The 26,493-nt window shown below is 40.4% G+C and overlaps 3 protein-coding genes and 1 non-coding gene across 7 annotated transcripts in view; 1 reads left to right on the top strand and 3 right to left on the bottom strand.

Moving 5' to 3' along the window:
* LOC148884852 (myocyte-specific enhancer factor 2C-like) overlaps positions 1–6,605 on the bottom strand; it is a 16,007-nt gene extending 9,402 nt beyond the window's left edge. Inside the window, exons 1-4 of one of the 2 annotated variants that reach the window (XM_089021117.1) lie at positions 6,448–6,605; positions 5,102–5,208; positions 4,806–4,970; positions 361–502 (exon numbers count right to left, since the gene is read on the bottom strand). In XM_089021117.1, the coding sequence (XP_088877243.1) occupies positions 361–414 (54 nt within the window). In that variant the 5' untranslated portion in view covers positions 415–502; positions 4,806–4,970; positions 5,102–5,208; positions 6,448–6,605. Of the gene's footprint in view, positions 1–360; positions 503–4,805; positions 4,971–5,101; positions 5,209–6,447 lie in introns of those variants that run through there. The other variant, XM_089021118.1, reaches the window with a different exon arrangement.
* cetn3 (centrin 3) lies at positions 462–15,119 on the bottom strand. 3 transcript variants are annotated; one of them, XM_089021138.1, is made up of 7 exons: positions 13,992–14,124; positions 12,473–12,611; positions 11,369–11,483; positions 11,086–11,277; positions 9,858–9,990; positions 5,102–5,208; positions 462–502 (listed from the first exon to the last, which is right to left on the bottom strand). In XM_089021138.1, exons 1-5 carry the CDS (start codon positions 14,003–14,005, stop codon positions 9,947–9,949), a joined length of 504 nt encoding a protein of 167 aa, XP_088877264.1. In that variant the 5' UTR covers positions 14,006–14,124; the 3' UTR covers positions 462–502; positions 5,102–5,208; positions 9,858–9,946. The 3 variants fall into 3 exon arrangements, with proteins under 3 accessions (XP_088877264.1, XP_088877265.1, XP_088877263.1); XM_089021139.1 differs by having other exon boundaries at positions 12,473–12,608; positions 13,992–14,118; XM_089021137.1 differs by lacking the exons at positions 462–502; positions 5,102–5,208; positions 13,992–14,124 and adding an exon at positions 14,809–15,119 and having other exon boundaries at positions 9,794–9,990.
* On the bottom strand, positions 9,658–9,731 carry trnat-agu (transfer RNA threonine (anticodon AGU)). Its single transcript has one exon. It is a non-coding gene; the product is annotated as a tRNA-Thr (tRNA).
* Positions 15,120–17,545: 2,426 nt separating the features above from the next.
* Positions 17,546–25,798, top strand: hapln1b (hyaluronan and proteoglycan link protein 1b). Its single transcript, XM_089021127.1, has 6 exons — positions 17,546–17,592; positions 21,781–21,910; positions 22,653–22,816; positions 23,231–23,429; positions 23,936–24,238; positions 25,035–25,798. The coding sequence occupies exons 2-6, from the start codon at positions 21,799–21,801 to the stop codon at positions 25,322–25,324; spliced, it is 1,068 nt and encodes a 355-aa protein (XP_088877253.1). The 5' UTR covers positions 17,546–17,592; positions 21,781–21,798; the 3' UTR covers positions 25,325–25,798.
* The last annotated feature ends 695 nt before the right edge of the window (positions 25,799–26,493 follow it).

The raw sequence follows: 26,493 nt of genomic DNA, 5'->3' as shown, positions 1-26,493 counted from the left end.
GGGACAAACCATTCACAACAGCCAGAAGCTACTAACGTAAGTGTGTGTAGACGACCCCCCCCCCCCCCTGGACCCTCGCCCTCCCCCCACACACACATATGTTACTCTCCTTTAAGACTTTATATTGATTTATGCTAAAGTTTGCAGTGATTAGAAAAAAAGTGCTTGTATGCTATATAAATCACAATGTATTGTATTGTATTGTAAGAGGGGGGGGGGGTCAATTCATTCCAAGTTCATGTATCTGGAGTCCAAATTCCATCCGGGGGTTACCGAAAATGTGACCTATACAAGGTTTGTTAGCAATGATTGTTGTGTTGACACAGTTACGCAACATTGTGTACTTGTGTTTGTGCTTACGTGTCTGTTGCGTTCGTCCACAATGCGGGCGATCTGAATTTTCTTTCTGCCCATTTTGGGGGTAGGGTCAGGGGGTCTTTTTTGTCTTCTTTTTGTTTTTGTTGTCGTCGAGTGTCACGTTTTAGTCTGCCACCTCACACGTCTGAAAGACAACAAGCAACGAGTTACATTTATGGTGCAGCGAGGGCAAAGGGATTGTTTTTGGAGACTGCGTCGCCACCGCACGCTTGGACAAGCTGCCACTCATCCTGAGGACACGCCCGATCTTACTGCCTCGAAGCGCGTTTTGAGGTTGTATTGACACGGTTTCAAAGACACGCCTCAGTTTGGAGGGTGTTTGGAAAAAAAAAACACATAATATGATAGAAGAAAAAGGATGAAAACCAGTGTCTGAAATAACGTCTGCCTGGACGCCCGGAATAAATTATTCCGATTTTTAAATCTTCGTTCGCTTTGGAAATTTCGGAATTTCGGTTCATTTGGCAATTTGCATACTCGGCACAGCAGCCAATGCAATGCTTTTTTTTTAGATTAGTCGTCTTATTGTGTTTCAAGTTGTGAAAAATGGGGCAGGCAACTTTTCACAGTTGTCTGCCCTGGTGTCCGCTAACTTTTTGTCATGAGTTTCAGACAGCTTTTTCAACAATGTTTTTTTTTTTTTGCAATTAGTCGTCTTATTGTGTTTCAAGTTGTAAAAAACGGGGCAGGCAACTTTTCATAGTTGTCTACCTGGTGTCCGTTAACTTTTTGTCATGAGTTTCAGACCGTTTTTTCAACAATGTTTTTTTTTTTTTTTTTCAATTAGTCGTCTTATTGTGTTTCAAGTTGTAAAAAACGGGGCAGGCAACTTTTCATAGTTGTCTACCTGGTGTCCGCTAACTTTTTGTCATGAGTTTCAGACAGCTTTTTCAACAATGGGTTTTTTTTGCAATTAGTCGTCTTATTGTGTTTCAAGTTGTAAAAAACGGGGCAGGCAACTTTTCATAGTTGTCTACCTGGTGTCCGTTAACTTTTTGTCATGAGTTTCAGACCGTTTTTTCAACAATGTTTTTTTTTTTTTTGCAATTAGTCGTCTTATTGTGTTTCAAGTTGTAAAAAACGGGGCAGGCAACTTTTCATAGTTGTCTACCTGGTGTCCGCTAACTTTTTGTCATGAGTTTCAGACAGCTTTTTCAACAATGGGTTTTTTTGCAATTAGTCGTCTTATTGTGTTGAAAGTTGTAAAAAACGGGGCAGGCAACTTTTCATAGTTGTCTACCCTGGTGTCCGCTAACTCTTTGTCATGAGTTTCAGACAGCTTTTTCAACAATGGGTTTTTTTGCAATTAGTCGTCTTATTGTGTTGAAAGTTGTAAAAAACGGGGCAGGCAACTTTTCATAGTTGTCTACCCTGGTGTCCGCTAACTCTTTGTCATGAGTTTCAGACACTGTGAAAAACAATTGGAAGATTTCCTGGGTTGGGGATGCCGTGTGGTGAAATGAAGCTCGTGCGTGTGACATGTGAGCGGCGTCCACGCACGTTTCTTAAGCGCTTGGTCGCCAGGTTAACAGGATGTACACACAATCAACACAAACACGCGCGAGCAGCTTTCGTTGGCAGCAGACGCCAAACCTTGCCGACGCCAAAACCTTGCTGCTTTGCTTCTCGGTAAAAAAAGGACAAACAAGCACCAACAAAAAACAATGTAAGGGATTGATGTCATTTTTTTGTTACTTGTATTGGACATCCAATCGAGGTTTTCCATTTTTGTTTTGGTGCAAATGTTGGTGTAAATTCAGGGGGGGAAATAAAGTTTTTTTTTATTTTATAAAATACTGCTTAAGTACTCAAAACTCGTTTTCAAATTTTAGTTTACAATATAAATGAATACTGTATTTATTGATATACCACTACTACTACTACTACTACTACTACTACTACTACTACTACTAATAATAATAATAATAATAATAATAATAATACATTTCATTTATAAGCGCGTTTCAAAACTCTCAAGGTATATTTTTTTGTGCGGGTGAGCAGCGGCAGCAACACGCGCCAGCATTCACTCAACCCGGAAGTAACATAAAGTAAAAAAATATTAATAATAAAATAATAATAATAATACATGTTATTTCAAGCGCCTATCAAAGCTCTAGAGGACACTTTACACATCACAGACAAGCATAGATACAATAATAAATACAATACAATTATAAATAGAAACAAGAGATAAAGCTATTTATGGCAACAATGTCAAAAAAATCTATGTTTATTTTTTTTATGTATAATGTCGGAAGGTTTTCACAACATAAGAGATATATCTAGTAATAGTACATTTGCTTTACTTTTTTCATGTGAAAAAAATATATACTTTTTTTTTTAAGTCCCAAAAATTCACTTTTACTTTGAAAAACAAAGATCCACATTTTAGGTGATTATCTGATGGATGTTACAGACTGAATATTAATATTAATTTTAATATTAATAATATTAATATTTTATAAGTTTTTTTATCCCAAATTTCAGTTTACAATATAAATGAATGATATTTATGGCAACAATGTTAGAAAGCACAACAATCCAACCAAGTCAAGTCAAAATTAAATTTGCTGGGTCACTTTGACTTCTATAGTTTCTTAAATTTGGGTTTCAATATAATATTTTTCATTTTTTGATGTATAATATGGGATAGTTTTCGCCAAATCAAAGACTAACCAGTTTTTTTAATATATATTTTCTTCTAAAAAAAGTTATAGAAAACAACTTTTATTCTGAAAATCACTAGTCCACATTTTCAATGATTATCTGCTGAATGTGACGGACCAAACCTGTCATATGATGATTGAAATCTCAGTTCAGTCCAGGCCAAACAAACACTGGCATAGTTGTGGATAAAAGAGTAAGCGATCTGGGTCAACTTCCTGTTTTGCCCGAACGTGTCCGCACACGTGACACAAGTCAGTCACGTGTCCTTAAATGACTTGTAAGGTTTGTAAACGCATCAAGGCGACATGTCCAAACATTTGTTCTTTTTTTCCACAACTCTTTGTTGCATCGTCGTGATTTAAGGGTAAAAAGTTCACTTTTTATTTTGGGAGCTGTCTAAAAATAGCTCACGAGCTGCTTTGCTTGGCTGTCATGGACGATGGTCAATTGATTTACGCAAATGGGGATTTATGCTTGACATATTCTTGATATATGATAGGATTTATATTAAAAATTAATGGATTGGTCGCCAGTCAGTCATTGAACCCATTCTGGGATCTTGATATTAATGGTGGCCCAATGACATGTGGCTACTTGCAGTTTTACTGATGCTGACCCAACTGGGCTAAGTATCAATATTCACTATTCTTGTTTGTATTTATAATTCTATTTTATTTATTGTATTCTAGTTGTGATTGTATTTTATTTATTATGGTACCTATGCTTGTCTGTGACTGTAAAGTGTCCTTGAGAGCTTTGAAAGGCACTTAAAATGAAATGTATTATTATTATTATTATTATTATTATTAGTTTAACCCACTTAAATTAATTGATCATCTTTGATCGTTTTACTCAGGTGTGAAAATTGCACCCGTTCACTGTCAAAAGTGTGTTCTGTGAACTCTTACTTTCACATTTTGTAGTCAATGTACACCAAAAAAATGTAATATAACTGGCAAATTCACATTTATATATTTTTCAGGGATACCTGGATAAAGGCTAACCATGCTAACATAATTTAAGCTATAGCCTGATCGGACGCTATTGCTCTTCGTCACCTTCATTATGATGATGTAAACTTTTAATAATAATAATAATAATAATCCATTTCATTTCTAAGCGCCTTTCAAAACTCTCAAGATCACTTTACAGTCACAGGATAAGTTTTTCTGTGGGTGAGCAGCGGCAGCCACACGCGCTAGCGTTCACTCAACCCAGAATAACAAATACATATAAAGCTAGCTAACTAGATAATAGATAGCTAATTGATAGCCAGATAGCTAGATAACTAATACTTAACCAGCCAGTTAATAAATAGCTAGCTAAATAGCTGGTCAGCCACTAGATAGCTAGATATTTAATAGCTAGCTAGCTAATCCATAGCTAGCTAGATAGCCGGCTAGCCAGATAGATTAGATTAAAGTAATTTTATTGACCGTAAAGCACATTTGGCAAACCAGAAAAGTGAAACGAACAACATTGTGTGATGTCATCAAGCATTGCGGCCATAATGGCAGGTAAAAATCATCATCATCATCAAAATTAATTTACTTTGAATTACTTCCAGTAAAATTCCATGAAAAAGTGTTGGGGAGGAGCGTGTGCTCGATACCCCCCCCCCCCTCCTCAAACCACTAATGTACGCCACTGGAAATGAAAACAACATCAATAACAGTATTACAAATAACTTATTTTTTAAGCAAGAAAACTAATATTTCAATTTGATTATTGATAATGATGACACAAAATCGCCTCACCAAGTCAAACTTGTTCCGGTCGGCATGTGTCCGAATCGCACCGGAACCGAAGGCTCCGGTCCGAGCCGCAGGTCCACGTAAAGCCCGGCTGGAGAGCTCCTCAACCGGGACGTAAGAAGTCCCAACAGTCCCACCAAACGAGTGAGCTCCACGAACCGACTGGCGCTACTTGAACACAACACGCGATGCGTTCGCGGACCTCCCGGACGCAACGACGGATTATCTTTGATGACGCGCGCGCGAGTGTAATTGCGTGCACGCCCTCGTGTGTGTTTCTGGGTGGGCGGGGGGCTCACCTCTGACGTGTGTTTTAGTGTAGCGTGACTTTCCCGCCACAAAGTCTTTGCTCGTTCCCGAGTGTCCGTCCAGCGGCGATCCAGCCCGGGCACGCGCACGCAACCACCTAGACGACACACGCACACACATTCGGGAAATGACCTGACGCACGCGCAAGCTCACGACGTCACTCAAGTTACGTGAGAAAACAAGTTTCAACAAGTGGAACTGATCGAGATGTTTTATTGACGCACTGGCGACACCCAGTGGAAAAATGCACTTACTACATACTTCATTAGGTACACCACAGGTCTTGCAGTCAATATTATTGAACACTAATTCATCATTTTGATATTTTTATTTCATTTAAAACAAATTCTCACGATTTCAACTTTTAAAACGGTAAATCGTTTCAATTTTCTAGGGGCGGAACTATGGGCAGAGGTGGCCATTTTGCCACCCCTTCTCACTCTTTAGCCAATGTGTTTCCATCAAATTGATGCGCGTTAGCTTGTTCATGAAAGAAAATATATAAAATATATAAATATAATAAATATATAAAATATATAAATGTAATAAAAATATTTCTAAGCACCTTTCAAAACTCTCAAGGTCACTTTACAGTCACATGATACGTTTTTTTCTGTGGGTGAGCAGCGGCAGCCACGCGCCAGGGTTCACTTAACCCCGAAGTAACTCAGATATAAAGCTAGCTAGGTAGCGAATAGATAACTAATAGCTAGCTAATAGCAAGCGGCAAATAGCTAGCCATTATCCAGCTAACAGATAGCTATAAGCCAGCGAATAGGCATTAGCCACCGAACAGATATCCATTAGCCAGTGAATAGATAGCTATTAGCTAGCGAATAGATAGCCATTTGACAGTGAGTTAATTCCTAAATTATATGGGTTTGAAGTTATCTGAGATTGAAATGGGGGAAACTGTACAAAATACAAGACGGGTTTATATAGCGCTTTAACAACAGCTGAAGCTGGAACAAAGCGCTAACATGAAAAAAGGAAATACTGCCCACTTGTGGAAAAGAAAGAAAAACATTGCCAGAGGCCATAGTCAGCGCTTTATCGGCACTCAAGCATGAAAAAACAAAACCCAAATTCAGAAATGGCGCTGTGTCAAATATAAATTCATGAAAGGCAGTGAATGAGTTAATAAAGAGTGACATCATGTTACCATGAAGTCAAGCTGTAGCAACAAAATGGTTGTAACACAAAATGGCGGACTCGCTGGCACAAGCGCCATTTTAGCCTAATTGCTAACTATGCTAGCATGTTATCGTGATGACATTAAAAGACTCTTTTATGGGTCATTTCGCATAAAGATAAGGAGTTTGGCACATGGACTCACCGCTGTACGGTCTTCACCAGGAAGAGGCGCCACCAGGTCCAGCCGTGGGTTCCCTGTTCGATTCCTTGTCTCAAACAAGTCGGCAAGCCAGACCAGCTGGCTTGAGGAGGTACGATGGACAAGTGGTCAACGTTCCCAAACCAGTCGGCAGATGTAGTCCAAACTAGCCGCCCCTCCCTGAACAACACACCCTGTGACCCCCCCCCCCAAATCCACACCGCACACAAATGACCCCTCACCCCCCCTGACGAGAAGCAAGCTCACCTGTCGGTGTCACTCCCGCTAAATTTAGCTGAGGTGTCATTGATGCTGTATGTGTGTGTGTGTTTGCATGTTGAAACTGTTGATTTGGAATGACTTTTCACAGTTAAGGTAGCCAAGATGGAAGGAATTTTTCAGTAATGTTCGCATTGCGATCAATTATGATCAGCTGGATACCAGCAAGAATGCGCTTTATTTTGAAGGGCTTCATAACAGGACTCATATATATATATATTTTTTTTTCCCTATATATAAGGAGAGAATCTCAAACGGTTTTGAGCGTCCACAAAGATTAGCGACACCCAACCCCCAATGTAGCAAAATCCCAAATCTCAATTGGCAATGCAAGCAGAAACCTTTAAAGGACAACCGACACCTCCGGACAAGTTGCGTCCATAATTTGTAAAATCACTTCTACTTAGCGCATTTTACAAAGATTCCACAGCATATAAGCGATATTTTACGTTTTTAGACTCGCGCTAAAAAGTCATAGTCTTGTGTTCAAGTTGATGACGATGCCCGAAGTGACATCACGGAGGGAACGCGACACACAATGCATTTTGGGTATTTTTTTCATCTATATGGTTATCTAGCTAGTTTGCCAACTGTCTAGCTGGCTATTTGTTTGTTATCTATTGGCTATCTGTCTAGCTAGGTAGCTATGTAGCTGGCTATTTATTAGCAATTGTTGATCGCAACAGGGCGCTACATTGGAGTCCAGACGGCTCGAATTGAGACGGAAGGACTTCTTGAATCGATTGCAAACATTTATGCTTTCCTCTTCAGAACTATTTGAATCATATTCATAACTGAGTGGCAAGAAAGCATCTTCTCCGAATCTGAACTCTCTGAAGTCATTGTTTTGATTCTGGAGCAAGGCAGTTTGTGAAGAAATGACATCACGAACAAGGGGGCGGGACTTTCTGAATCCGCCCAGTTCCGAGCTCATTCTGTGGCAGCTTTGGGACACTAAGTGATTTTAATTGGTGTTTTGCATTTGACTAAAAATATCAGCCTGCGTGTTTTGGGTTAATTAGATGCTATACAACGTTTTTCTGATGTCAGTTAGGAAACCAAAAAAATGGTGTCGGTTGTCCTTTAAGGGTTATTTGTGTTGTTTTTGAATAACATGGCCGCCATGAGCAAATTCTGGAGGCCATGAAGACATTCAGCACCTCAACGGGTGATTGAAGGATTATCACCAGAAGAATTGTGCGGATTTTGGACCAGCCATGTGGGCTGCGGTTTCGAGTTGCGCTGACAGCCGCGCGTCCGGCGTAAACCAATCTGGACGGCAGGGACGAGTGCCGTGCGTAGCTGGCGATCCGAAAACTTTGCAGACTTAACCGCCAATGGCCGGAAGGCATTTGCTTTTGTTTTGGTTCGACCATGAAGCGAAATTTAGCAGGTATATCAAGCAATATGTATTGTATTGCCTAGCTAGCTGTCTATTTGCTATCTATTAGCTATCTAGTTCGCTGGCTAGCTATCTCACTAGCTATTTATTAGCTATATATCTATCTAGCTGGCTATATATTAGCTATCTATCCAGCTGGCTGGCTATCTATTAGCTGGCAATCGTTTAGCTATCTATTAGATAGCTGGCTATCTATTAGCTATCTTTCCAGGTGGCTAGCTAGCTGTTAGCTATCTATTAGCTAGTTGGCTGGCTATCTATTAGCTGCTTGGCTGTTTAGCTGGCTATCTATTAGCCATCTGTTAGCTAGCTGCCTAGCTTTCTATCTATTTGAGTTACTTCCGGGTTGAGCGAACGCTGGTGCGTGTGGCTGCCGCTTCTCACCTGCAGAAAAACCGATCCTGTGACTGTAAAGTGATCTTGAGAGTTTTGAAAGGCCTTTAGAAATGAAATGTATTATTATTATTATTATTATTATTATTATTATTACCGACGATGTCAAACTCTGCAAATTCGCCCTACTCAAGGTCAAAGGGCAAGTGTGGTCACATGGTTTGGCATAGCTCAAAGTATTTACTGCCAGCTGCTTGCACATATACACAGTGTGTGTTCCACAAAGTGCGTTTTGTGCGGATTTTGTGTTGAAGTGAATAGGGGAGTCACTAACTAGTACGGTGTATTTTCCTACTCAAGAGTACAACAAGCGTACTTGTACAAGTTGGTTCGAATAACTTGCAAGTGTATGGAGTCATAGCGTGGAAAGTTAAGAGGGTTGGGGTGGGGGTGTGTGTGTGTGTGTGTGGGGGGGGGGGGTTCTTAGAGGTCGTAGCCGGGGAGGAACTGCAGGCCAGGTTTATTTCTGGCCTTAGCCTCTGACAGCTGAGCATGTGCGAGGGCAAGTCCCGACCGACGCAATACGGCCGATGACCTTCAGCGCCGTAAGGCCTAGTTGCCATGGCGAGGTGCTGCGGGGATGGGATAGGTTGGGGGGGTCGTGGGGGTAACCACAGCACCCCACATTTTATATTGATGATGGGTGTAATGGGTGGGGTAGAGGTTGACATGACATGGTTGGCATGTCAGATTATGTACGCCGAGCGTGTTCATATAAACACTGATGAAAAAATCACAATAAAATCAAAACAGTATCAAATAGGTTCAAATGGAGTATATAATTCACAATAATATAATTATCAATCATTAATATGGCAAGAAGAAACAACATTAATGCATTTGAAAACAAATTTAAGTGCATCCATATGAACACACTTGGCGTAAATGGGTTCTATTATCTATCTATCTATCTATCTATCTATCTATCTATCTATCTATCTATCTATCTATCTATCTATCTATCTATCTATCTATCTATCTATCTATATATCTATCTGAGTTACTTCCGGGTTGAGTAAACGCTGGCGCGTGAGGCTGCCGCTGCTCACCCACAGAAACACTTATCCTGTGACTGTAAAGTGACCTTGAGAGTTTTGAAAGGCGCCGATCAATGAAATGTATTATTATAATTAAAAAAGGGGCACTGGTGGGATTCGAACCCAGGATCTCCTGTTTACTAGGCAGGCGCTTTCACCAACTAATCCACAGCGCCACCTATCAAGTAAGCGCTTCAGGTTCCATCGGTACACGGATTCAAGAGTGTCCCAAGTTCAGTCACTAACCAAAATCATTTATTCACTATAATAAATAAAAATTGCAATGGCGTACACAAACGAACCTGCACACGCACAATTCCTCCCGCACGCATGGTGACATCATCACAGGGCAAAGTTCATCAGCGTGGGACCAAAGCGCGGGATAAAATCTTTACGACGCTCCGCTCATGATGGACAAGAACTCCTCCTGGTTGACTGTCGGATAAACGCACGTCGTCACTTCCGGTTTCGAACGTGCAATTATGGTATAAAAACGCACAGCTGTTTGATTCTTGTCAGTTCCGAAACTTCGACTCACTCATGTAGGTCTGTGTAAGCTCACAGTCATACAGGTGCGGTCCATCGATGAAAAGGTTTCTTCAGCCGTCATCTGGATTTCTTTGAAGGTGTTGGATGTTTCGTTACTCATCCGAAAAGCTGTGTCAGCGAACTAAAAGTTTGCCAATGAACTAAAAGTTCGCCGACTCAGCTTTTCGGATGAGGAGCGAAACGTCCGACACCGGCTGTAACGACTGAAGAAACCTTTTCATCGATCACTCAAGTAGCCATCTTAGAACTCATGTAGCCATTTTACAACTCAGGTTTTAACTCTGAAATTGTACAGTGATACCTCGGTTTACGAACCCCTTGGCTTACGAACTTTTCAGTTTACGAACGTTAAATTTATGAAAATTTTACCTTGGCATACGAACTATTTTTAGGGATACACACGGAGCGCCACGATGAGTGATGAGGGGGGGGGGGGTGTTACAGACAGAGAGAGTGAGGCTGTTCTCCTGAAAAGAAAATGGCAGCCGAATTGTTTTTGTCCTCTATTCCCCGCCCCCAATCTTTGGTTAAAGCCATGTGATTGGTGAAACGACTTTATTATATAGTAGTAGTAGTCCATCAAGCCATCAACGACCATCACAAAGATAAATAAAACCACTTTATTATACAGTGCAGTTTATTTCTTTAATTATAATACCATAGCACATTTATTATACATAAAATAAGGTATATTTGGTGTAGTTTTAAGGTTTACAAAATTAGAAAATTCTGTTTTATGGGGACCAGGGAACGGATTATTCTCATTTTAATGGTTTCCTATGGGAAATTATTTTTTGGGATACACACTTTTCGCCTTGCACTCTGTCTGGGAACCAATTAAGTTCGTAAGCAAAGGTATGACTGTACTTGTATTTCTACTTTTCATACAGATGTGAGAACGATAATCCCAAAACAACAATTTGATCATTTTGATTTTGGAAATAAAAGCTGAAACCAGGAAACACAATGGGTGAGACTTACTTTCGCCATCCCCATCACCGTCGAAGGCGTCGATCATACTCCGCAGTTCTTCATCGCTCGTATTCTCGCCGAGCTCCCTGGCCACGCGTTTCAAGTTCCTTAAGCTAATGGTTCCCGACTCATCGTCGTCAAACAACCGGAAGGCCTTCAGGATCTCCTCTTTGGGGTCGCGATCCAGGATCAGATCGCTTACTGCGCACACACCCCCCCCCCCGAACCCGACGCCACAAGTTAGCGTGAACCCCCGTGAACGCATGTTCAGGGTGAGTTCGGGGTTACTCACCCACTGTACTGAAGTCCTCAAAGGCTATTTTGCCCGTTCCTTGTGTGTCGTAGTCCTTCAGGATCTGCATGACGTCCACCTTCTTTACCTCAAAGCCCAGCGCTCGCATTGCCACCTGATGACCAAATAGAAAACAGTGAGTGCGGGAAATGTCCATAAGTGATCAATATTATGCCCTAGTAGCCGATTCTCGGAAGTGTCAACCAGATTGTGTGTTATCCATTATAGTACCCACTTAAAGGACAACCGACACCTGCGGACAAGTTGTGTCCATAATTTGTACAATCACTTCAAATGAGCGCATTTTACAAAGATTCCACGGCATACAGCTATATTTTACGTTTTTTTTAAGACTTGCGCTGAATATTCAGGAAGTCTTGTTTTCGAGTTGGTGACGATTCCTGACGTGACATCACGTCAGGAACGACCCTGACCGAGAAAGCGACACACAATGCATTTTGGGTACTTTGTTTGGTCTGAAAACTTCGTGTTGATCCGTGTTGATGGTGAAATTCCACAAAAAAAAACTACATAAATAACGCAATGGTGAATCGTTGCGTGTTGCACCAAGACTACTATTTGATACTAGTTGACACAAATTCCCAGCAGACAAATCAGCCCATTTCCAACGGAGCTTGGGCGCCATCTTGTGCATTTTCGGGGACACTACATCGGAGTCCTGACGGCTCGAATTGATATGAAAGGACTTCTTTAATCGATTGCAAACATTTATGCTTTCCTCTTCGGAACTCTTTGAATCATATTCATAACTGGATGAGTAACAAGAAAGCATCTTCTCCCAATCTGAACTCTCTGAAGCCATTGTTTTGATTCTGGAGCAAGGCTGTTTGTGAGAGAGTATCCTGACGTGACGTCACGAACAAGGGGGCGGGACTATCTGAATCTGCCCAGTTCCAAGCACATTTAGTGGCAATTTTGGGACACTTTTAGTCATTTTGATTGGTTTTGCATTTGACTAAAAATATCAGCCTGCGTGTTTTGGGTATTTTAGATGATATCAAACATTTTTCTGATGTCAGTTTAGGAAACCAAAAAAATGGTGTCTGTTGTCCTTGAGGATGAAATTTCGGGGCGACAAGTCACCTTCAACTCGTGGTAGTCAATTTCATTGTCTTTGTCGGTGTCGAAGAGCTCAAAGGCTTCCCGTATTTCATGTTTCTGCTCGTCGCTCAGCTCCTTCCTCTTCTTCTGTTTACTTTTGTCTTCTAACACTTCACTGCTGCTGCATAACAATAAGGGAAATAAAGTAGATATATCTCAGGGTCAGGTTTGCAGTTTTCAAAACAAAAACATTTGGACGCTGCCATTTACAACAATTGGTCAAAAATTCAAAAAATAATTTTACACATAGCATAACAACAGCAGCTCCTGTATTTAGTTTTTCTACTTCTTTCTTTCCTTTCCTCTTCCTTTCGTCACTTTTCTGCTGTGAAATGCACATTTCTCCACTGTGAGACTAATAATAGGTACGTGACAGTCACATATTCCACCGCGATTGTTTTTGTCCAGTGAACCGTATTACACATTTCCCTCCATGCTGGTTCTTGAAATTTCCAAATACGACAATGAGAAACGGGGAAAAAAAACGGATTCAAGTTTCCGCTCTTTTTGCTTACACTACAGTTTATAAATGCGAGTAAGTTGTATTTTTATAACTCATAGAAGTGGTAGAATATATATTTTTCTTCATAACTGCCAAGTTTCAAGCAAAGAAGCATTAGCATATATATTTCTAGAGCTCGCAATTTTCTTTCCTAGTATTCAGTGACAGCCATTTTGGATTTCTGACAAAAATCTGCCTGCATTCGACCGTCGATATTTGCTCATTTATATTTTGAATCTTTTCTTGTGTTTTCCATTCTTGTTTAGAATTTCAAAAGCTTTAAATTAAGTTATGATATGAAGTTTAAACTGTAATAAAGAACTGTCACATATTTTCATTGTTTTAATTACAGGCAGAAAATCCCCTCACATTTCAAAAATTAAAAATTCCATTATTTCCTTATTATTTGTCATAGAACAATAATCTATACATCATTTGAAAGCTATGTAAATGCACTTTAATACGGTATTAGAAAATGTGTGATGAATTATTATTGAAACATTGTCACACCCCTACTAATAAAACGCTAATCCAATAACACCCACACCACAGCGCCCCCGACAGTTTGCCTGCGGTACTGCAACATTTGACCTACAACCCAAACACACAAATGCGGAATAAATGGATGATTGTTTCGACTAAATAAAATTGTGCGTCTGCAATATGAAGTAAAAATGAGCATTAGTGTCCGTCAATCTTATCTCACGTTTCCGATATGTCTGCTTCTTCGTTTTCTTCACTCATCATTCTGCCAACATGGAAATGTTCTTAAATTGGTGGTCGAATACAAATCGCCCAGACTTCCCTCGACGTGACACCATTTAATTGTGACATCAACACACCATTTCTCTCGTCCGGCGACGTTTCCCTGATGTCAGTCAGACATTGTGAGCTAGCAGGCTAGGCTAACTTTAGCTTCCGTCAGCGGCGTCAAACAGACGCGTCTACCTTAATTTCGCTCCACGTCACCGCACAACATGTGGCGTCAAGTTAACCTACCTGTTGTCGCTCATGGTGGCGGCCTTGGTGACGTTCGCGAGGCCACGTCGCGTTTAAACTTGAAACATTCTCACAAACAAAAAGAGACACAAACATCGCCATTGAGCGCCTAGCCGGCAATCCATTTATCCGCGCTCGATTGGAGGGTTCCTATTGGGCGGCGGGTTACTAGGTAACAAAACGAAGGGATCTGACTGGTCCGTCGTACTGTTATTGTTTTTTCATTGGCATCGTATGAAGCCATATTTTATTCGCCGTAAGTAGTTATTTAAATACATTTAAATAAAAATACTACCAGTAGATAAACAGATACATTGCATGTATTGAGAGCTTCGAAATGCGCTTAAAATGAAATGTATTATTATTTATATTTTTGTGGCGGACTTTTACCAAGTAAACGGAGCTATAATAAAATGGTGTTCATAAATAAATTATGCCTCGGTAATACTTCTACGATGAGTGCAAAGGGGAGAATTGTTGCTATTTTATGGAATATATCGTCATATATTTGTATTCACTGCTAAAACGGCTAATATTACTGTAATTTACTGAAAAACTGATTGTATACACGGTTTTTATCGGTCAGTATGTTAGTGTTACAGTGCCCCCATGTGGCCATTGTTTAAGTTTTGAATGACGAGTGTGGCCACAGAACAAATTGTACTCATATCACAAAACATGGCTGCATTGTTTGTGTGACCTTCGAAGGTTGTTTTTTGCTTCTACCATCTATCACATGACGTTATAATCATAACAAAGTGATTTGACCCACCGAGGAAATGTTTACACGCGTACACACATAAAGAGGCACACTCACATGGACGGAACAGCCTGCCATTGATATCGATTATTATGGCACCACCGATGGTGGTGGGTTTCCACAGGATGACGTTTCCCACGGACGCTTATCACCTCCGTCTTACGTCTCATGCGTGTGACCAGATACATTCAGGAAGCGACATCTCAGGAAAGACTCCTAAAAGTCTCGCTGCTTGTGGCTCACTTCCTGTTTCCAGAGCGGCACTTGTGACTATCTCTGTGGTGATAAAAGTCCAAAATTGAGGATTGATAATCATGATCAATGATTATTACAGGGATTTGTTTTTTAAATGGAACACAATCGTAACAGAAAACACATTTGCATGCACGCCCAAAATGAAGTCCGAGCTCCCTGGGGTGCGTTCAAGTGTCTCATAAAGTGTCGGGTGGGGACGCTTTGTTGCACGTGTGACGCAAATGTTTGCTCAATATTTCATAGCCCCAAAACAGATTGCAGAAAAACAATGGCATTTATTTTTTAACAAGAAAATAAAATGAAAAAAACAAAATGCCTCGTTTTTACAAGCTTTGTTATTTACCAAATCAATTCCAAATACAGGTAATATCTGACTTACGACCGGTTTGACTTACAACCACCCGCACTCACGACCACAACCTCCAGATCCTATTGTATATATTTTAATTCCACGCCTGGCACCGCAACGCGCTAGCAGGCCGGCAACGCGTACGACAATTTTGGCTAGCCAGTTAGCATCTCACTCTCGCACAGCAATCGACCGTGCGATGGCACCAGAGGGCGTGGGGTGTTGCGAGTCATTTAGCCTCCGAGTCTAGTCAACATTTTGAATGGATTTTGACTTACGACCATGTCGACTTACGACCGTTTGGTCGGAACGGAAGTCGGTCGTAAGTCAGATGTTTCCTGTAGTTATTTTGGCTCCAACAGGCCACGAGGTGTAATGCTTGCCACGGGGGGGGGGTTGCAAGTCATTTAGCCTCCGAGTCTCTATTCAACATATTGAATGGATTTCGACTTACAACCATTTCGACTTACGACCGTTCGGAACGGAGCTCGGTCCTAAGTCGGATGTTACCTGTATTCACAAATGAAACTTTGGTGATTGGGTGTGTGTGCGCTTGTGTCCTAACTTACCAAACTCCACCCTGAGTGTGCACAAAGACCCCCTGTCCACACACACACACACACACACACACACACACACACACACACACACACACACACACACACATACATAAGAAAAACAAATCAAGTGTGTTGAAAGGTGACAACGTGGTCTTTGTGCTTCCACAAACTTCTACTGTGCTCCATCGGTGACCCTTTTGGCCCTTTTTGGAACTTATGGCTGCTTCTATACATCCTTTTTTTTTTTGGTATGCATTTCTAAGCATATTAGATTTTGTTTTATTACATGTGTGCCGTCGTCCATTTGCGAAGCGTATCGTCGTTAACAAATCTATGACGGCCTCTCGATGGCTGACCTTTTTCAAAACTGCCGCCGTGACCTTCTGCTGTAAAGGTCACCAAACAAGCAAAAGGCCTCATTTGTTTTTTACGTTTGTCTGACAGCAGCATTGTTTATTTACTTCAAGCACGACGACGACTTGATAAAGAAATATAACAATAAATAAAAAGGTAGGTAACTAGATATATAGCTAGATCGATAGCCAGATAGCTAGAGAGCTAGAAAGCTAGATAGATAAAATAAAATACATAAATAAATAAATATAACAATAAATAAAAACGTAGGTAACTAGATAGATAGCGAGATTGATAGCTAGATTGATAGCTAGATAGCCAGATCGATAGCTAGATAGCTAGATATATAGATAAAATAAATAAATTGAATGAAATCAAACCGATTTTTCAAGTCATTACTTTAGGAGCAAGTTCACTAACTAGCTACAAAAGTAAGCTACGTTGCTAGCTAGCTACAAAAGTAAGATAGCTCCCTAGATAGATAGCTCGCTAGATAGATAGATATTGAGATAGCTAGAAAGCTAGATAGCTAGATAGATAAAATAAATACATAAATATATAAATATATAAATATAACAATAAATAAAAACGTAGGTAACTAGATCGATAGCGAGATTGATAGCTAGATAGCTAGATATATAGATAAAATAAATAAATTGAATGAAATCAAACCGATTTCTCAAGTCATTACTTTAGTAGATAGCTCACTAACTAGCTACAAAAGTAAGCTACGTTGCTAGCTAGCTACAAAAGTAAGATAGCTCCCTAGATAGATAGCTCGCTAGATAGCTAGATATTGAGATAGCGAGATAGCCACGTAGATAGCTCGATAGCTAGATAGATATAAAGCAAGCTAGCTAGCTAGCTAGATAGATGAATGCAAATCCCCAACTTGAAAATCCATCCTCATATCTATCATGTATGAACCCACCAACAAAAAAAAAAAAACGTTTCAAGAAGCTTAGCCTCAAAACGTCGGCCATTTTGCTTCCAAACTGCCCATTGGCTTATTGCGTACTTTCAAAATAACAAATATAATGACAGATTATGTCCAATTGTGAAGAATTTGGGGTCAGATTACAATGGCAAAATTCAATGAGAAAACCAAAACCTGTCATTTGTCGATTTATTCCTAATAAAACATTGTCATAACGCCGCGTCTATTTGCACACCTTCACTGTATTTGCAACTACCCCCACCCTCTCTCTCACTCCCCTCCTCCGTCCAGCTTTTTCTCCTCCCATCTGCGCCTCACTGACTTAGCATTTAGTCGCGTCTTGGCCACCAAAGAGGAAGCTGCAGGTTCTTCACGCGCTCCCCCAGGTAAAAAAAAAATAACATCAAACTAAAAAAAAAAAAATGGCGGTTTATTTGATGCTAACTTCTGACTGTGTGTGTCGGGTAGGAGGGGGGATATAGATGTAAATAGAATAGAACGACTGCATGAAGGCATTCATCGACATCAAAAGATGACTTAGTAGTGGCGGTAAACATTCAAGCTAAGGTTGACGTGACAGTTTGTGTAAACGTTGATGCCATATTTTTGTTCGCTGTCACTCAAATGGCAAAATATTCAAATTTTTGGACTGTCGTTTAGTTTGGTTTGTGTATACAGGGCCATGTGTGTAGTTATAGGGTGCTGGGCTCCTTTTGGGTCAACTAGCTGGTGTTTTAAGAAATGTCAAAAGTAATTAACAAAACATTGTTGAGTAATACGCAGTTTCTAATGAGCGTTTCACATCTTGAATGTCAATAATAATAATAAATAAATAAATAAATAAATACAGTAAAGTCTCGTTATATCGATATTGTCGGGAGTCGGAAAAAAATATCGATATAACCGGACTATCGATATATCCGATCCTGCGGGCATGTAATTTTCTCCTTGAGTTCATAGAAATAGTATCGTAATAAGCAGTACTATCGATATAACCAGACTTTACTGTAAATAAATAAAATTTCCTTTTAAAACGCCTTTGAAAACTCAAGGTCACTTTACAGTCACAAGATAAGTTTTTCTGTGGGTGAGCAGCGGCAGCCACACACGCCCGCATTCACTCAACCCTCAAGTAACTCAAAATGATAGAAAGCTAGCTAGCTAGCTAATAGAATGCTGGCTAGCTAATAGAATGCTAGATAGCTAACAGATAGCTAGCTAACTAGATAGCCAATATGTCTCCTGACTCAAATAGCTAGCTAGCTAGCTATATTGCTAATAGCTAGCTAGAGAGCTTGCACATCAGCTGGCAGTGAATGAATGTTAAAAACGAAGGAAAAGTGCTTTACAAAAGTGCTAACAGAAAACTTTTGGAGAGATGATCGGAATTTTCAGACAATAGCGAGATTCGGATGTAACGTTGAATTCACAGCATCACGCAATTTACACATTGCAGATATTTCGGAAAAAGATGGATGAGTAGCGATGGCGTCCACGAAACTTCAAGAAGTCAAGTGAAAGTTCTTGACGGGCAACAAGACGTCTCTGTATACTGCCCGAGACTTTGTGGCTCCACCCAAGCCCCCCACCCTGGCTCGTTTCCGTCCGTAATGTACACACTAGCCCGATTGACTTTGTGTAATTGCCGCGTGGAGGAAACAACAGGTGGAAAAGGGTTTTCTTTGACGCTTCTGAGGAACATTGGAGACGTTTTATCCGCATCACCAAAGAACGTTTGTGTGACCTGTGTGTGTGTGTGTGTGTGTGTGTGTGTGTGCGCACTCACCTCCCGTTTGACCTGCCTCAGCTCGCATGAAGCAACGCAGCCTTTCTTCCAGCTGTTTCCACTTGTGAGCGAGCGGAGGCTGTAACTATTATGACATAGCTAGCTAATGTAGCATATTTTGCTAATGCTAATGCCGATGTCAAAATTTTGGAGCGTAGTCGTCGATGTGGATTCAGTTCGGTGCAGTTAATTTCAATTAAAATGAGTTTGAAACACACACACCTACACGTTTTTCAACATGGTGGGGACTAGGCGTGCGAAATAGGTACCCCGTGGGAACCCAAATTCAATTGTGAAAAAAATATATATTTATGAAACACATTAAAATGTGATTTTAGGACACAACATATTTTTGCGGAGGCTGTAACTGATATGACATGGTTAGTTGATGTAGCATTTTTAGCTAACGCTAATGCCACAATTTTGGAATATTGTCATAGATGTGGATTCAGTTCTGTGCAGTTCATTCCAATTCAAAGGACTTTGAAACACACACACACACACACACACACACACACACACACACACACACACACACACACACACACACACACACACACACACACACACACACACACACACACACACACGTTTTTGCCGAATGGTGGGGACCCAATTTCAAATATATATATATATATATATATATATATATATATATATATATATATATATATATATATATATATATATATATATATATATATGAAACTCATAAAAATTTGATTTTATCTTGTTGTGATGTCATTTTTGTTGATTTTTTTTGTTTCGTTTAGTTTTTTATTGAATGGCAAAAATATTCAACCAAATCAAGTTGTTGCCGCTAATCAAACCCTTAACCTACAAATAAACATGACATTTTTTTTCGGTTCGTCTACTTTCTCACTATATCGGCGTCAGTGCCACGCTGTGTGTAATCCACAACATATGTTTACCTAACACACATTCACATCAACTGATGTCCATACACACACATACACACACACACACACACACACACACACACACACACACACACACACACACACACACACACACACACACACACACACACACACACACACACACACACACACACACACACGACACACTTAAGGGCCAACTCGGCAAGTTTACATTTGCCATTAAGAGCGCTGACTTGAAAAAAAAACTTGAACGTAAACAAAGAAAAGAAACCAAATAAGGAGAGGAAACCCCTTCACTCAGTTTTCCCGTCAACCTGTAAAAAAACGCACATTTGTTTGATCCTCTCATACAGTTCATATTTTATAATAATAATCATTATAAATTTGATTTATAAGCGCCTTTCAAAACTCTCAAGGTCACTTTACAGTCACAGGATAAGTTTTCCTGCGGGTGAGCAGCGGCAGATAGCTAATAGCTAGCTATCTAGATAGCTAGCTAAAAGATAGCAAATAGCTCGCTAGCTAGATAACCAGCTAATTAGTCAGATAGCTAATAGACAGAAAATAGAGAGCTAGCTAACTAGCTAGTTAGCTAATTTTCTGGTTTTGAGGTCGTTGTAACTGCATTGGGCTTCCCTTATGACAGGGGTGTCAAAGTCATTTTTTGCCGCGGGCCACATTGTAGTTATGGTTTCCTCTCGAGGGCCGTTATGAATTTGGGGAACCCATTAGAATGTTTAAATCCCTTCAAATATTACATATAGAGCACACGGCAAATTAATGAATAACTCGTTTTCAAATCTGAAGTCAAGAATAATGACTTTTATTGTGGTTGACATCCAAAAATATCAAATTTTGGCTCAGATTTTAGCAATCATCATGGAATTTAACAAGTTTGATTTGCTTTCGCGGGCCGAAAAAAATGATGTGGCGGGCCGGATTTGGCCCGCGGGCCTTGACTTTGACACCTGTGCCTTATGAGTTATGGAATCTTTCAATGGACTCCGGTGAGCGTGTTCGTGTCATCGCGCAGAGGGCGTTTCGGAATGATGAACACAACCTTCAACGCTAAGGGCACGAACACACACACGTCGGGGTTGTGAAGATTACCTCTGCACAGATGGACCATGAGTAGTGTGTGTGTGTGTGTGTGTGTGTGTGTGTGTGTGTGTGTCTCATGCGCACACAATGATGATGTCATCGTTGCAATCCTCCCTCCCCACCACCACACAAACTGTTTCCCATTATTGTGACCTCTTTAAAGGACAGCTTCAGTTCACACTGAAAATGACTAACTGTTGTTTTCATGCAAGTGTGTGTGTGTGTGTGTGTGTGTGTGTGTGTGTGTGTGTGTGTGTGTGTGTGTGTGTGTGTGTGTGTGTGTGTGTGTGTGTGTGTGTGAATGTGTGTGTCGCAGTGCAGTGTTTGTGCTGATGTCAGTGTGTCTGATTTGGAGCAGCAGGAGGACATTAGCAAAAAAAAAAAAAAAAAAAAAGTCATTTGACACACATAAATTCAAGTGAACCGTGACTGGGATGATTAGATTGCAAATATTCACGACAAAAGCAGACATTAAACATATTCGCAAACCCAAAGCGTTTGTATTATATAATATAATATATAATATAATTATATAATATTTGTGTGTGTTATTTGATCACCTTTGCATTTTGTAGACTTGACATGACGACGAAGTTCATCCAACGACGTCTTATGTGCTGAAAAAGGCAAAAAGTGCTGATTTTGGACTTTTTGTGGTGATATTAGGCGTGACCACAAGGGGGTGACAAACCTCGCCAGTTGATTTTGGGAAGACGAACGGCCTGATATTTCAAGTGCAATTCTTAGTAAATAATAATAATTTTGACTTTGACTGATTTTTCCAGTGAACGAAATCTGTGAAGATGATTGGAGCGATTCCCGGGCTAATGTTCGCCTTGATGTCGCTAGACGCAGCCGAGAGTTTCAAACCGTTTCATTCCGAACTGGAAGTTTCCCGAAATTTGCGGGAGGCAGGTAAGCCATTTCGGAGTCGGCTTTGACGCGTTCCATCGCCATGTTTTTGTTTGGGTGCGTTATCAGGGAGCTATGCTGATAAACGTGCTAAGTGGGGACCAAGCGGGGGTTTATCTTATCACTCAATGAAGCTCTGGTTCAACATTTCAAACAGTGACAAAATTAACTTGAGCCTCAGAAAAAAATATGAATTGTCTCATTTTGACGGTGGGCGATGGTTGAATGGATCTGAATTATGAATTAAAAATTATTATTTTTCCTCTTTTTTAAATTTATCTAGCTATCCAGTTGTCTACCTAGCTAGGTAGCTAGCTATCTGCTATCTATTAACTATCTAGCTGGCTATCTAGCTAGCTATCTAGATATTATTATTGTATCTATTAGCTAGCTCGTTAGCTTTATATCTATTTGAGTTACTTCCGGGTTGAGTGAACGCTGGCGCGTGGCTGCCACTGCTCACCCACAGAAGAACGTATCCTGTGACTGTAAAGTGATCTTGAAAGTTTTTAAAGGCGCTTAGAAATGTGTATTATTATTATTATGTTATCTAGCTAGCTATTAGCTAGCTTTCTATCTATTTGAGGTACTTATAATAACCCACAGAAAAACGTATCCAGTGACTGTAAAGTGATCTTCAGAGTTTTGAATGGTGCTAATAAATGAAATGTAATATATTTATTATCCAAATAAAGGGGTCAAAGGTCAAACATTTTTTTGTTTGTTTTTGTTTTGGGCGTGGTAGAAAACGGGCACGGACTATCGGTGACGTCACATCCCTCCCGAGTGTTGTCGCGGCGAGGCGGTAACGCCACCTTACTTTGCACTATCCACCGGGACCAATCGCTGGCGCCCAATCGAAAAATGAGGATCAAGTGGACCAAGCTGACTTCCGATTTTCTCACAGAGGTTCGTTTGTTGACGAATTTTGTCTTTCTGGGACTTTTTTGGGGTTGTGGGGGGGCCTATCACAGCTGTCTTTGAGCAGTAGGCAGAGGACACCCTGAACCGGTTGCCACCAAATTACACAATGAATATTGCATTACTGGATAATGCCGTTTTAAAGCCACAAGATGGCGCCAAATCCATGTCGATATAGGAAAATACACGGCGGTGCTTCTATGGTTATTTGTCGAAAGAAGCACTGTATGTTAACATGCAATGAGATAGCTAGCTAGCTAGTTATCTATTAGCTACCTATCTAGCTAGTTATCTATTAGCCAGCTAGCTCTATATCCATATCTATCTATTATTATTGTTTGTGGGTTGTCACGATCGGTCATGTGACCGATCACGTGACCCTCAGTACATTTTTCACGGCAGGTGGATGTTTTGGCCGCAATGGATTTCCACAAGAGAAGCTATGGACGTTATCACCGTCGCGTGCACCTGCGTGGCTCCTCCCCCACGGACGCCTCATTGGTTATCGAAGACATCACTCTGGACGATTACGGGAGATACAAATGTGAGGTCATCGACGGCCTGGAGGACGCCACGGTGGTTGTGTCGCTTGACCTGGAAGGTGAGTTGCTCAGTTAGGATGTGGATTAAGCAAGGGAGCATTTGTGCTAGGTACTTCCTTAATTTAAAAAAAAATCCTTTAAATTTCGCAAAACAATGTTTTGTTTTTTTTTTTACGATTAGCAGTCTTATTGTGTTTCAAATTGTGAAAAATGGGGCAGTCAACTTTATGGCCGGGCAGGCAACTTTTCAGAGTTTCTGTCCACTAACTTTTTGTTATGAGTTTGCACTGGATTCACCATTATTACGTTATTCATGTAGTTTTCCTTCTAATTTCGCCATCAACACCCAAAATGCATTGTGGGTCACTTTCTCGGTCAGGGGCGTTCCCTCCGTGACGTCACGTCAGGAATCGTCATCAACTCGAAAACAAGACCTTCTGAATATTCAGCGCTAGTCTTAAAACGTCAAATAAAGCTATACGCGGTGGAATCTTTGTAAAATGCACTAAGTAGAAGTCATTTGAATTTTCCATTTTTCGACCCCAATTTCCCAACTATATTTTAGGGGTGGTGTTCCCTTACTCACCCCGCCTGGGCCGCTACAACCTCAACTTCCAGGACGCCGAGCGAGCTTGCCGGGAGCAGGACGGCGTGATGGCGTCACCGGAGCAGCTCCGCCAGGCCTGGCGAGGTGGGATGGATTGGTGCAACGCCGGCTGGCTGAGCGATGGCTCCGTGCAGTACCCCATTACCTCCCCCAGGGAGCCTTGCGGGGGCCAGAACACGCCGGCGGGCGTGCGCACCTACGGGATAAGAAACAAAAATAAGAACCATTATGATGTCTTCTGCTTCACGTCGCACTACAATGGTGAGTAAATATTTTTTTAAACTCATTCACTGCTAGATGTTGTGCAAAAATGTGTGCACTCCAGTGCCAGGGTTTTTGTCATTGTCACTCAAATTCAAGGAAACAGAGAATATTGAGTTTTAGGACGACATAAATATTTAATTCAGTGCAAGAAACCGTAGACTCTTTTCTTTCATCAGAAAAAAAGAGTTCATTCCTAAGTTATATGAGTCTGGAGTTATATGAGCTCAAATGGGGGCGGCTGTACAAGATATAATGCAATACACATTGATTTATATAGCGCATTAACAACACCTGAAGCTGTAACAAAGCGCTAAGTAGCTAGCTAGCTATCTATTAGTCATCTGCTAGCTATCTATTAGCTAGCTAGCTAGCTTTCTGTCTATTTGAGTTATTCCGAGTTCAGTGACCGCTGGCTCATGTTGCTATCTATCAGCTATCTATCTGGCTAGCTATTAGTTATCTATTAGCTAGCTAGCTAACTTTCTATCTATTTGAGTTATTCCGGGTTGAGTGAATGCCGGCGCATGTTTATATCAATTAGCTATCTAGCTAGATAGCAATCTATTTGCTATCTATCTGGCTAGCTATTAATTATCTATTAGCTAGATATCTAACTTTCTATCTATTTGTGTTATTCCGGGTTGAGTGAACGCTGGCTCATGTTGCTTGCTATTCGCTATCTAGCTAGCTAGCAATCTATTAGTTATCTATTATAAATTCGGGAATGGCAGTGAATGAGTTAAGATTGATTATTGAAAAAAAAAAGTTTTTTTTTGTACCTCTCTCCCTGCAGGTCATTTCTACTTCCTGCCACACGCGACCAAGCTAACCTACGACGAGGCAGCGGCGGCGTGCCGGCGGGACGGGGCCCGCCTAGCCACGGTGGGCCACATTTACGCCGCCTGGAAGCTATCCGGCTACGACCGTTGCGACGCCGGGTGGCTAGCCGACGGTAGCATCCGTTACCCGGTCGCCAAGCCACGCCCACGTTGCAGTCCCACCCGTCCCGCCGTCGGATTTCTAGGATTCCCAGACAAGAAACACAAATTATACGGGGCGTATTGTTTCGGGCCTGAACGCTGAGCGCTCGTACGATGCAAAAACACCCACGTAACACCCACATAACACTACCTGATTCTTAATGAGTATTTTTTGACTTAATCTGGACTCAGTTTCATGGACAAAACAAAGAATCGTTTTTAATGATTATTTCTGGACAATAGCAAATTTAAAACAGATACATTGGAGACAAAACTAAATAAACAACAAGAACACATATGCTTTTTCGAAACTTTCGGGCACTTACCTGCTTGTACTCAAAGGCCACAAAGACAACCACATTCTTTATTTCTCCCTTTTTCTTTTATTGTGTATTGTGGCGCAACAATGTCATGTTTGTCTCTTATTTATGCTAATTCTTTTGATACGTGTTAGAATGTAGTTAGGATTTTGTTTGTTTTTGATGTCTATATGCTGTTTTTGTCTTTTTTGGGGGGGTTGTGACCAAGCGTCGGAATAAAGATGCAAGCGGGACTCAAAAATGTGGATTTTAGTAGTGGCCATAACGCTGTATTGACGGTAGGGGGCGATATAGCCCTTTCAGATAATTATACAATACAATACAATACAATACTAATTTATGTAGCGTTTTCACAACAGCTGCAGCTGTAGCAAAGCGCTTCACATAACAGTCAACATAAAGCAAAATAATAAACCCAACATTAACATAAACATAGTATATATATATATATATATATATATATATATATATATATATATATATATATATATATATATATATATATATATATATATATATATATATATATATATATATATATATATATATATATATATATATATATATATATATATATATATATATATATATATATATATATATATATATATATAACTCAAATAGATAGAAAGCTAGCTCGCTAGCAAACAGATCGCTAATAGCTAGTGAATAGATAGCTAATAGCAAGCAAATAGCTATCCATGAGCCAGCTAACAGATAGCCATTAGCCAGCGAACAGATAGCCATTAGCCGGCTAATAGATAGCCATTAGCCAGCGAATAGATAGCCATTAGCCAGCGAATAGATAGCTATTAGCCGGCTAATAGATAGCCATTAGCCAGCGAATAGATAGCTATTAATATTTGAGACTCCAACAGATACCTAGCTAGATAGCCAGCCAGCTCGATGGTGAATAGATAGCTAGCCAGATAGCTAGCTGGTCATCCAGATA

This window comes from Hippocampus bargibanti, linkage group LG18 (genome assembly GCF_051943395.1).
Source record: "Hippocampus bargibanti isolate YZ-2025 linkage group LG18, ASM5194339v1, whole genome shotgun sequence".
NCBI classification, from domain to species: Eukaryota; Metazoa; Chordata; class Actinopteri; order Syngnathiformes; family Syngnathidae; genus Hippocampus; species Hippocampus bargibanti.
Note: the sequence above shows the minus strand (reverse complement) of the source record. Positions and strands in the feature narration are given on the sequence as shown.